Here is a 12,667-nt window from a genome sequence, read left to right on the forward strand (position 1 = left end):
CCCAATAAATTATGGCAAATAGGTTAAAGAGAAAATAAAATGTCAAGTTTCCACAGAGATAATGGTGCTAGCATTTTGTCTAATGCGGAAAAAAAGACATAACGCGCACTAGTATTGTGTGTGCAAAATCTGAATCAAGCTTGATGAAATCTGCAAAAATATGCAAGTCTTTGGAGCAGGTCAAAAGGATGCGGTCCAATTACCAGCTTTATGCAAATGGGAACTAACAATATTACAGATTATGTCCCCCTTTAAAAAAACTGCTTAATTCATGGAGAATCAGGGGTGCACATGCCTCCCCCTGGCTTCCTCAGTCTATCCTCACTAGGACGTAATGCCTTTCCTCAATTAGTGCTAATAGGAGCCGTGTACATGAAAATTAAAAGGTCACTTTTCCAGCAAAGATGCGATGTACTTGACAGTTGCTGTACAAATCAAATTAATGCTCAGACTAGCTCTGGTGAGTGACAAGTTAAAAATGTGCTCAATGCCTCTTCCATATGGGTGTTCAGATGAAAATAAAGAAAGGAGAAAGCTGTGCAGGCCCTATTTCACCACCTTGGGCAGAGCGGTCAAGAGCCACCATGGACTCCTTTGGTTCCAGCCCCCTCCCACATCTCTGAGACCCAAATAAAATATCATATAAAAACAAATTACATGACTTGCTGTTAGCAGGGACAGACTAATAATAAGGCACCATACTCCAATACATTCCTCCCTTTTCTGTTCTACCCATCTCCCAAGGAACTCAGGCACTGTAAACAGTGTCTCCAGTGTCAGGTAGTGGTCAGAGTGCCAGACTAGGATCTGGGAGCCAAGTTTGGATCCCCGCTCTGCCATGGAAGCTTGCTAGGTGACCTTGGGTCAGGCACACCCACCCAGTTTGACCTACCTTACAAGGAGAGGCAAATGATGTAAGCTGCTGTGGGTCCTCACTGGGGAGAATGGCAGAGTATAAATGAAATAAATAATTTCCTGCAAGGCCACCCTTCCTCTCCACTTTGCTGAAGAGGCTACGGAATGTATAGGCACTTATTAGTGGCACATTTTCCAGCAACTTAGGCCTCCTGAGAAACTGGGTCCCCTGGAATTTTGTCCTCTTAGTCCCCCTCTCTCAGAAGCTGTGATTGGAGGTCCAATGGTGATGCCTCATGGTTTGACACCACTACGATACTAACCAATGTGCCCACAATAAAGTCATGCCCACAGATGCCTCTCCTCTTCATGCAGGGCCAGCTGTGACTGAAGTGGCATTTTAATCTGATAGTCACAGCATTTCAAATCTGTCATTCAGTCACTGCATAAAATTAGTGCACAAATAGGACAACTAGAGGTACAACAAAGAAGTATTCCAGAATGTATTTTATCAAGCTTCCTGAAGAAAAGCAGCAATTTATATATTGCTTCTGCTCCCCTTCACTTTTAATTCTGGGGTACAGATAATAGGAGAACTTTACCTCCCACTGATACTGATAAGTAGCTAAAAGGATCAGAGCTTAGAAAGGGGAGATGTTACTTTAAAACAGTTTTCATATAAAAATTAAACCACTGCTTCTGTCTAACTGTATTTTACTTCACGTTTTTATACAATGAATATAATTGAGCCAATAGAAGAGGTGGGGTATAAATATTTTAATAAATAAAAATTAATAAATTAAGACAGTAAAGAAAATTCAGTGTACAGCAAAGGACACTTGTTGGTTTAAAGATCCAAGAGCAGAACATACGTATGTATATGTTGATTAAATGTTTAGGAGATTAATAGCAAAATTTGATTTCAAATAAAGCTCATTATCAGGCCGTCTAGTTGTTTCACATTCCAAGAATGTGAAACATTCATTGCTTTCTACACAAGTCAAATCACTCTGGCAGAATATTAAGAAAATGCAGAAATGAGTTCTGTCACATCAACAGTATGTCTCTCCAGATACTCTAGAGATGGCATTAACTGCGATTACTGATTGGTTTGACACATAATGGACAATTGCCTCAGGCCTGATGCTGGCCAAACATGTCAGTAATCTGGGTAACGGTCTCTAGAGGGTCTTCATTCTTCAGCAATTTGTTTTTGATACTATTTGTTCCTTGTTACCTAAAAGTGTTTCTCATTTTTTCTAAACTGCAGTTATAATAAATCATATTATAAAATTGTAAACATAAGATTGTATAGGAAGAAGACGTAAAACTAACATTTGCTGTAACTGTTGGAAGAAAAAAATGAAAGCCATTTGAAAGCCTAGCTGAACTGCATTTCGTTTTCTAGCAAAGGCACTGGTCAAACAACATTGGTCCAAAATTCAAATGCTCATAGCGCTGTACTGGCTCCCACTGGCTCCCACTGACTGGCTCCCACTGAGCTCATGTTGAATTTACTGCTGAGTAAATATGGATAGGCTGCACATCTCTCAATACTGGAATAGCATTGGAAGTTCTGATGTCAGAACATTCTCCAGGAGACCAATAACACCAACATGGGAACTTCCAACAAGATCTGCCTACCCGACATTTGAGTGTTGTAGGAGTGGTGTGAGATCTAGTAATGAAAAAACAGAAACTTCATGTTACCAAGTGAAGGGGGGGGGGAATAACTGAACTACATATTTTCTGGAAAAGCAAAATATATTTTAAAAATTGCTAATATCACCACATCCCAAAAGGATAAATCCTGTAGCAGCTGCTGAGAAGAGTAATTCAAAACAAAAGAAATCTAATCCCACTGTGCGGATGACTGTTACAATAACAGCAGACACGCCATTTTTCATTTCAGTGTAGGGAAATAATTAAAAATCACCATTTCTCAGTTCTGCTAGAAAAATACTCAAAACAGTGTTTGTCAAACCTAAAAAGGACAAACTATTTTGAAATCACAAAACCGTTTATGACAAATCAACACTGCAATCCATAGCCTGGTCCTAAATGTGCTTAGTTGGAAGTAAGCCCTATCAATATATATTTATTTTCACATACATAAGCCTAAGCCTGCAGCTTTTGAGCTACAATGTACTAGACTGGATTTTTTTAAAAAAACTTCCTATATACTTTAAGTTGAAAAACAATTAAACTTCATACCATACTTTGCCCACCGCAGACAATCAACATTAACTGTCCAGAAGAAAGGCGGCATATTAATATTTTTATATACCAAGGGGCCCCCTTGAGCGGCATCAACATATAAATACTGCAATCAGTTGAAAGTCTTGGTGAATAAGATGACCTTCTCCTGGTGCCCAAAGGCCAGCAAAGAAGGTGTCAGGTGAGTGACTCTGGCGAGGCAGCTCCATAAAGGGAGCCTCACCTCAGAGGAAGCCTTTCCCACCTGAAGATGGGGGTTCCCCAGCAAAGAGCCTCCTTATCTTAGCTTATCTTAATTGATGGGCGGGTTTGTGCAAGAGATGGTTCAGAGAGCTCTGGACCAAAATCATATAAAAGTTATAAAGCAGAAGTTAAGAGAAATATAAGAACAGCAAGAATATAAAACAAGCAATACAAAAATCTGACTGAGCACCAATTAAAAGCTTGGTGTCATTTTTTTTTTAAAAGGCATTTATCTCGCATTTGACAGATCAAAATGGATTTATCAGACAGAGGTGAGATGGGGTTTGAAGTCATGGCAATTGTAAAAGGTAAGTAACATTATGAAAAGATATGGCAAGAAATAAGAAGTTTTTCAGACTTAGAAACTGATTATGAATATTCATAAATTAAAGTAATAATTCTCAAGATATTAGAAATATCTAATAACCCATAGATGTTGGAAACAAGAAAATTTAAGATTTCTGTCACAGCTGATGTCACCAAAAACCCTTGAGGGATTCAGAATCTTATTCTGGGCAACAAGAAACAAATTATCCTTTATATTATTACATGTTAAGAACATAAGAGACGCCAATGTTGGATCAGGCCAAAGGCCCATCCAGTCCAACACTCTGTGTCACACAGTGGCCAGAAATACCAGTGCCATCAGGAGGTCCAGCAGTGGGGCCAGGACATTAGAAGCCCTCCCACTGTTGACCCCCCCCCCCAAGCACCAAGAAGACAGAGCATCACTTGCCCCAGAGCCCCTAGCTATACCTTGTGGCTAATAGCCACTGATGGACCTCTGCTCCATATGCTTATCTAATTCCCTTTTGAAGCCGTCCATGCTTGTAGCACCCACCACTTCCTGTGGCAGTGAATTCCATGTGTTAATCACTCTTTGGGTGAAGAAGTACTTCCTTTTATCCGTTCTAACCCGACCGCTCTGCAGTTTCATGGAGTGCCCACGAGTTCTTGTATTGTCACATGTTACTGCTGTTCTTTGATTGTGACTTGACAAATCACTATATGGTCAGAATTTCGAGACGCATTTAAACAGTGTTGTCTCACCAAGTGCAAGCTGTGGTTATCCAGTGAGCGTGCTTCGGAATTACACAGTGAAGCTGATACAGAAGAAGCCCATTCTATTACTCATGTAAACAAAGAATAATAAATGCAAAATTATTTTTAAAAATGAAGTGGTGAATTTACTGGAGAGAGTAATCTAAGCAGTACTTTAAAGTGCACTAAATCTCTGTAAGAAAAAATCTGGCTCTGAGAAGCCTGAGATCTACTTGGCAACGCCTAAGACTCTGCTATTGTTCTTTGAATGGATCACTGGGGATGAAAATACTTGCTGGGGAAAAACCTGAGATCACAGTGGCTCAAATAAAAGAGAAACACATAAGATAAAGGTCTGAGATATCAATATCTTCTGTGAGATTTTTCTTACTGACATGCTGTGTTTTATTAATGGATGGAGGAGCAGCAACATCTTAGCAAGTGCATGACTGCAGGCAGGGCTGTCAAGACTGGGGCGGTGGGGGGGGGAACTAGGTGTACAACATTCTGAGGGCCTGGGTTGTCCTAGAGCCCAAGGAGGCAGGCAGAAATCATAGTAATCCTGTAGCAAAAACTTGAGATGTTTACCAGATAAGCAAAAAGTTGAGAAACTTTTAGATTCCTAGAGGGGCTTTTCCCCGCTCTGCCTGGTAGGCCCCTCCCATTTGCCATTGTGAAAGCACATAATGAACAAGTAAACCCTACAGAGTTCAGATTTACTTATTTCACTTTTCTCACTGTGTGCACACATATTTTCCCCTCACTTTATAAGAGCAAGCCCAGAGGGAATCTTTGACTGGGGCCTGTGGTGGATCTCAGCAGCCCTTATGACAGGGTTCCATTTCAAGGTATTACAACAGTTTTTGCAAAGGGCAGAAGAAAGATCTGGTCAAGGGACAAAGGATGTATTCAAGATTAAGGCTACAATCCAATGCAGACTTAAGCCTCATTTCAATTTATTTCTGAGTCAACTGTCATAACATGAGAATGTATACTGCAAAACCACCACCACCACCACACAGGGTACTTGGGGTGTATTTCCAGTGGTCACCAGAGGTCCAGGGCTCCTGAGGAATAAGCACATAGGCCTGAAATGCAGGAGCAAAGAGACACACATCTCCTAGCCTAAATCCTTAAATAGCACTCCTGCATCGATTTTTAACCCAATTATAACATTTGCACTTCAGAACTACAGACTGCATTCTGTCATCACAGACAAACAGACCCTAACCCTAACCATGAAAATAAACTGAGTTGCCACAAACATGCCCTAAAGACTTTTCTTAAGAAATACAATATGAATTTTCAAAGTGACCTACGATCGTAAGCTGATTTAGCAATGGCTTTTGCTGCATTCTTCTGGAAATCAGTAAGTGTGGAAACTTCAGTGAAAGCAAGTAGTTTTCTGAGACCTCCGGTCTCCTGAATCAATTGCACAGTATCCACATCCTCAAGACAGTTTGCCACCACTCCAAGGGCTTCCACATGTAGATCGTTAAATTCCTTAAACAATCAAGAAATAAGGAGGAGAAAGAGCTTTCAAAGTGCAAAACAGCTGCTGTCATTTTAAAAATATTGTATTAATTTTCCAAAAAAGACAAAAATAAGCACAAACATAAACACAAAAAACAAGTAAGTAAAACATATGTAAAGGTAAAGGTTTCCCTTGCTCAAAAGCCAGTCGAATCTGACTCTAGGGGGCGGTGCTCATCTCCATTTCCAAGCCGAAGAGCCAGCACTGTCCGAAGACATTTCTGTGGTCATGTGGCCAGCATGACTAAATGCCAAGGTGCACAGAACACTGTTACCTTCCCACCAAAGTGGTACCTATTTATCTACTTGCAAATTCTTGCTTTCGAACTGCTAGGTTGGCAAGAGCTGAGGCCAGAGATGGGAGCTCACTCCATCACGCAGCACTAGGGTCTCGAACTGCTGAACTACAGACTTTCTGGTCTCCAGCTTAGTGTCTTGACCTCTGAGCCACCGCAGCCCCTAAGTAAAATATAGTCCCACACAAAAAATTATACATACGAATGGATAAACAAGAGTATTAAATTATTGCTGAGTAAATCATATAGAATACAACACTATGCATAGAGCCATTGCCTAAATTTAAAACAAAAAATATAAACTTTAAATCACTTGACATTTTTAGTTAACTAATAACAGTATCTGCCTCAAATGAGTGTCTCTTTCAAGTAAGCCAGTACTTACTTGACTGCATATTATGATACAAAGCATGCCATCCACTGGGCCTCTCTTAAAAAAAATGTATGATCACAGCCTCCATAAGGCTATATAGAGATTCTTTAAGCCTATACAAAATGTGTTATTGTTCTCCTTGAGACATTTAAAAACAGAAGAGAAAGTAGTCCACCAACTCTCATATGTGTCATACCTTGACACAGAGAGTACTCCATCTTTCTGTGTTATACCTCTGAGGATGCCAGTCACAGCTGCTGGCGAAACGTCAGGTTCTACAATGCCAAGACCATGGACACACAACCCAGAAAATCTACAGCAACTAATAAACTCTCATATGATTTTGAATACTAACCCTGTAAAAACTGGCATCTTAAAATTTCCAACAGACAAAGTTAATTTTGCTTCACAATCTCCCTTTGACACAAGTAAATATGATGCATATTTTATAAAACTGTCTAATAGAGACAGAAGGTTTGTTTCATTCCAGTTACAACTGAAGTCTCCCTATATAGCACTTTGAGCTGTATCCATGGGGCTGCACATGCAGCTGAACAGATGGTTAGTGCTGTCTACTGTGGCAACATTTAGTGTTGATCACCTGAGGGTTTTATGGGGAAGGGAGGGATGGACTGGTCCAAATCATATCTTTCCCAGCAACTGGTAAATAACACTGCCCATCTGTTCAATAGGAACATCATCTTTGGTTTTGATCATTAAGCCTCAATATTTCACAAAGCCAGAAAGAACAAACTAAAGATGTTCAGTAAACATTTTGCAAGAAGGTAAGAATGACAATGTTTACAGCAAGCATTTTAAAATGTAGGTTCCCAGTTGCCTATATAGTTCAACGAAATGGTACCTTAGTTTCCAGGATCTTAAAAAGGTGATCTAGTCCTTGGTGTTCTCGTAGCATCACTCTGGTTTCTCTATCTATGGTAATTATACCTAAGGTTTTGAGAGCTAACAACTGAATAATTGGGTAGTCAGACTTCAGAAGTTCCAACAAAGGAGGAATCACATTTAATTCACGAACTGCAGCACGACTCTGAAAATCCTGTAGTTAAAATAACAAACAAATTATTGGAAAGCAGTTTTGTAAAACAGGCACACATGAACACAAATGTAGTTAAATGAGTTATTATTTTGAAATTTCTGGCTGTTATGCTCCTGATATTTACAGTTATACACAGAATAATACTCAGCAGTTGTATATAATTGAATACATATTCTCAATGAGTAACATTCATGTCACACTTAAAAATACTCCTGAATATAATAAGGGAGCTAAAAAAGCTGAAACACCACTATTTTTTAAATGGTGCGATTCAATGTAATTTTGATGAATTTAGCTAAATGTGAAGATATTTACACACTTTACTGTACTTTCACAGCCCAGGTTTCTTTCACTCTTCTTTTAAAAATAATTGATTAAGGTTAAAATTGTGTTACTAACTCTTTCAACCTTTTATAGCATACAACTCCCCACAAAAGAATGGCTGCTATGCAGTATTAAAATGGCAAAAGTAAGTTAAAACAGCATTCTGCATGTTTTGCAGTTCAATTTCCTTTATCATTCTGAGCAAGCACCAGGTGCAGTTGTCCAGATACCTTACAACAAAGACAGCTAGCTAGCAAAAGAAGAGAAACAGCAAAATGTGATTCAGAATAAAGACATGCTCCGATGCCCTAGAAAAGATTGAGCTGTGAATTGAATTCATTACCAAGCTGATTCACTTACAGCCCGATCCACAATGCAGTTAAACTGGACTGTTTGGATTTAAGCCAATTTGGGTCCATTGAAGTAAATGTAGCTAAATCGACTTAAATCCTAGTATTTCCTCTTAACTGGATTGTGGATCAGGCTGTTAGTCTAATAAAAGAACTCCTATACAAATGCTAACCAGCATATGGTGACATTAACGCTGATTGTGAGAGTAACCAATTACAATAACTCTCCTTCTCTCATGAAAAGGAGCTGTCAAAAGCATTTTCCTTAGAGTTACAAAGATGTGTAAAATCATAGTGTGTTATGCAAGAATAAGGCAAAAACAATTTCTGACCCCACCACAAGGACAGACATTTTCATAGCCCCCTTTTGCATGGGTCAAACAATTTTTCCACACAATGGAGAGATGACTGACTTTATGCATTCTAGTATTGAAGATTATTTCTTTTATACGCATGCAAACAGGGGTCGTTGCAACCTAGATAACATATTTAATTGAAACTAAATTCCAATGGAATCAGTGGGATTTACCTTTAAGTAAACTGCTCCAACCCAGTGCAAAAGATACACAAATTTCTAGCCGTCCATGAATGTGAAACAATATTGTATGATGGCCCTAATAATATTTTAGGCAGGGTTGGAGAAGGCGAATTGTACTCCTTTCCTTCCTCTTGCTTAATATGTGATGAGCATATCTGTGATCCGAGATGACCCTGCTAACCACCTGTTAGGTTTACAGGGACAGGAGAAGAGTGGGAGGTACAGCCTTCTTCAGCACATCCAGTTCCAAGACTGGGGGGGCGGGGGGGAGTGTTGGTGGAGAGTGAGGTAGCAGGGGGAAAAACTGGTGTAAATGAAACTAGAGCCATGCTCCAAGCAATAACTAATTCTCCAAGCAATAACTAATTCTGAACTAATTCTTAATGAAGATTAATTGGCAAGAAAAGGTATACTTCTTTGTAATTAATAATGGGGGGAAAACAATCACCTGTACCATGCTATAGATGCATTCAATGCTATTCTTCTTAACGTCCGGATCAGGGCTGTTTAGCAGTCTGATAAGCGGTTCTAGTCCACCTTGCTCAAATATTTGCACTTTGCTGTTGTATTCAACTGCCATATGCACTAGACAAAGGCTAGCAAATTCATGGATGACTACATCTTCTACAGAATAAAAATTGTAGCACAATTAGAAAGTAAACAGTGCAGGAAACGCTCACTTTATCAAAATGTGATTTGAAACTCAATAAACAGTCACTGTTAATCTCATTCTACTTGGATGTACTCGTGGAGTAAGTAAACAACAGCACAAATAAACACATTCATTTCAGTAAACCACAGTATTTTTAAAGAGTGTTATCGAACAGCAAAAATGAAGTTCCCACAAACAAGCACTGCAAGTTACCTTCTGGCGCCAAGCGAGCTATGAATGCATGGGTAGCATCTAGCTGTCTTAATGATTTTTTCACATCATCTACAAAGAAGCAAATATAGATATGAAACTATATATTTAGTTAACTGAAGAAATCTGCCCTACAATCAGAACTGCCGAGGCATGATTAATACCATTCTTTAGTCCTACAGGGGTAAAAGAGATCTCTGATTAGACTAGGAGCAATATCAATGTTGGAGCACACTTCTCTGAAAGATGACAGGAGAACCATATTATGTAGATCCAAAAGACTAAAAAGCAACCAACTGCCAAACATTTTAGAAGACTTTCAGTGCAATCTTACGCAGAGTCACTCCAGTCTAAGCCCATTGCTTTCAATGGGGTTAGAGCGGAGCAACTGTGCACAGGACTGCACTATTTGATTGCCAGACAACACCAAATGTACAAGAAAACTGCCAAATACACCCTATGAGAGCACTATTTTGGCAACACTTCTGCAAAAGCTTTCCTGATGGAACCTATTAAAATGAGTTTTTGTATGAATTATGGATTTATTTTCATTTTTTAATACTCATCTTTTTAAAAGTAGGTTCATGTCTATTTATGGAAGTTATACTGAAATGGAGTGCTGTCATTTCAGTGATCCTTTCAAAATTTGTTTGCTTAAAAGCTCTTCACCAACTTATTTAGCCTATTTCAGACGATACTCTCTCTTACTTTCTTCCTGTTTGGGGGATGAACAATAGCTAAAAGAGAGAGAGAGAGAGAGAGAGAGAGAGAGAGAGAGAATACACTTTCCCACCCAATAAACCTCTCTCAACTATGACACCCTGGACGTCCATGCAAGGGTGTGGCAATTAGAACGGGGTGTACACACATAAAATCTGTGATTTGGTATTCTGCACATACATGCTATTCTTCAAGCATTATGCCTGGGAGTGCTGGAGGTGGGGCAAGCGTGCTCTCATTGCACTATCACAAATAGGGAGAAGATGGGGAAAACAGTTATCTATATCACATATCCTGATTTCCTATGTGCGTGAAAGCATTTGATTTCTTGTGATGTTCTCATCTCCATTTTACACTTATGGATTGCTTCCTCAGTATGACAAATCCCAGTTGTGCAGTTATTGTCACAATGAACACAGAAGCATTCACAGTGGCAACAGAGCATCCACATGGGAGGATTTCTGTACTTTCCTTGGTGACCCTTCCAGCCACCAATGGGCTTTTTGCTGGCTTAAAAAGAAATAATAATACTACCAGTCTATAAAGGCCAGGGGGGAAGAGACAACTAGGGGGTGGAGCAGTAGAAAAGGAGACGAGTGTCAGAGCGTGGAGGAGGGAACAGGAGGAGGTGGAAGTAGTGGAGAAAGGAGGGAGAAGGTGGGCTGGAAGAAACAGTAAAGGAAAATGTCAGCAGCAAGAAGTGGAATGAGGGAATGAAGCGGGCCAAGCACAAGTACAACACTGAGTTGTGTTTCAGTAGTGCCTGGATTTCAGTAGTGCCTGGATGAAGGAAACTCTGGAGAGCTGAACTACATGTGTAGCAATAAAGGTGCTTTCCTGGACTCCTCTGGCTAAGAGTGAGTTTGTGATGCCAGGGAAGGTGCCTTCAACGTACCCCTTCCTCACAGGAGGGGGTGGCATGCAGTAAGAGGCATGTTGTGGTTCAAAGCGAGATACTTTTAAGGTCTTTTTCATGTGACTAGTCTGCAAAGGGGAAACAAAGAACACTTATAAACCCTTAGTTTCCGTGCATTTGTCAAAGTCTCCCAAGTGGAAATCTAAAAGAACCTGCTATGAGACAGAACTAACTTTTAGGAAGAAGTAATACTGTAAGAGACAGGCAGACCAACTCTGGTTTACCAACTGGATTACTTAACAGTGAAACAATTGCAGCACGCTTTAAAAACATGAAACTGTGTCTCCTGTCTGAGCCAGACATGCGCCGTCTGTGAGATATTAGCTAAATACAATCTACCAGCCACTTGTTGTATGCTGCTAGGTACTTCACAGGCCTCCTATTTTTGCTGTCTCCAGGTGGCAAACAAGAAAAACAGAGGCTTTACTCGAGCTCCTGGTGACCTGTCAAACATGGCTGCTAAGCTGCATTTGGCATGGTGGGTAACAAGCTGTGCAAGTCAAACCTGGCCCCAACCACCACCCATACGTTCTAGGTTATTTTCTCTGTATGGCCCCTCCACTTCCACATTTCCTGTAGAAGAAATGCTGTGGACAGGGAAGTTACCTCTACTTTAGCTACTGGAATCACTCCAGCTCCACAGTGTTAAATGCAGTCCTTCCTCCAGAATTCAAGATACTGTGATCTCACTGGCTGCATCAGTGTAATACTGCCGTCAGACACAACTGCAAGAAACCAAGTGTACAAAGGGAAGATTCTTACTGTGAGAAGCCATGATCCCAAGTACCATGGTGGCGTTCCTGCGGACAACAGGGTCCTCATGTGTCACTAATTTAAATAAAGGTTCCACAGCTCCAAGCTCAAGAAGAGTCAGCTTGTTCTCGTCACCTGAAATGTGAATCTATTAACATGACTTTTAATTTTAGCTACAAAATGGAGAACAGTATCCATTAATATACTTGTTAAAAATGCACCAGAGTCCTAGAACACAAATATGCCAACATTCCTCTTCCTTTCACGTCAACTTTTCAAAGCTTAAGTCTTAGAGTAGATTCTTTGTAAGCTCCAGCAGACATTTGGTGGCTTTGCATGTGGCTGTTTTGAAAGAGGTGAGCATGTGAGTATATCTACCCTATATAAAACTTAAGAGGAAAAAGTTTTGCAGCTCTACAATAATGCTTCGCTGCAAGAATCAATTCAAATATGCACTTTTGCACCTGGCACAGTCCTCTCACAGAGGGGGCAATGTATTTGAAAATGATGTATCAAAATCTCTTTGTGCTTGGAGAGTAAACACAGTGAAAATGTCTTATGTGGAAGGAGGGTTATGTTCTATGCCTTT

At 40.0% G+C, this 12,667-nt stretch overlaps 1 protein-coding gene across 1 annotated transcript in view; it reads right to left on the reverse strand.

Annotated features, from left to right (window-relative positions):
• Nucleotides 1-12,667, reverse strand: part of ARMC3 (armadillo repeat containing 3) — a 72,086-nt gene that overhangs the window by 39,547 nt on the left and 19,872 nt on the right. Inside the window, 5 exon segments of the mRNA XM_015406957.1 lie at nt 5,676-5,859; nt 7,421-7,615; nt 9,276-9,451; nt 9,693-9,761; nt 12,088-12,213. Coding sequence (XP_015262443.1) covers nt 5,676-5,859; nt 7,421-7,615; nt 9,276-9,451; nt 9,693-9,761; nt 12,088-12,213 — 750 coding nt within the window.

This window comes from Gekko japonicus, unplaced genomic scaffold (genome assembly GCF_001447785.1).
Source record: "Gekko japonicus isolate JY-2015 unplaced genomic scaffold, Gekko_japonicus_V1.1 scaffold1483, whole genome shotgun sequence".
Lineage (NCBI taxonomy): Eukaryota > Metazoa > Chordata > Lepidosauria > Squamata > Gekkonidae > Gekko > Gekko japonicus.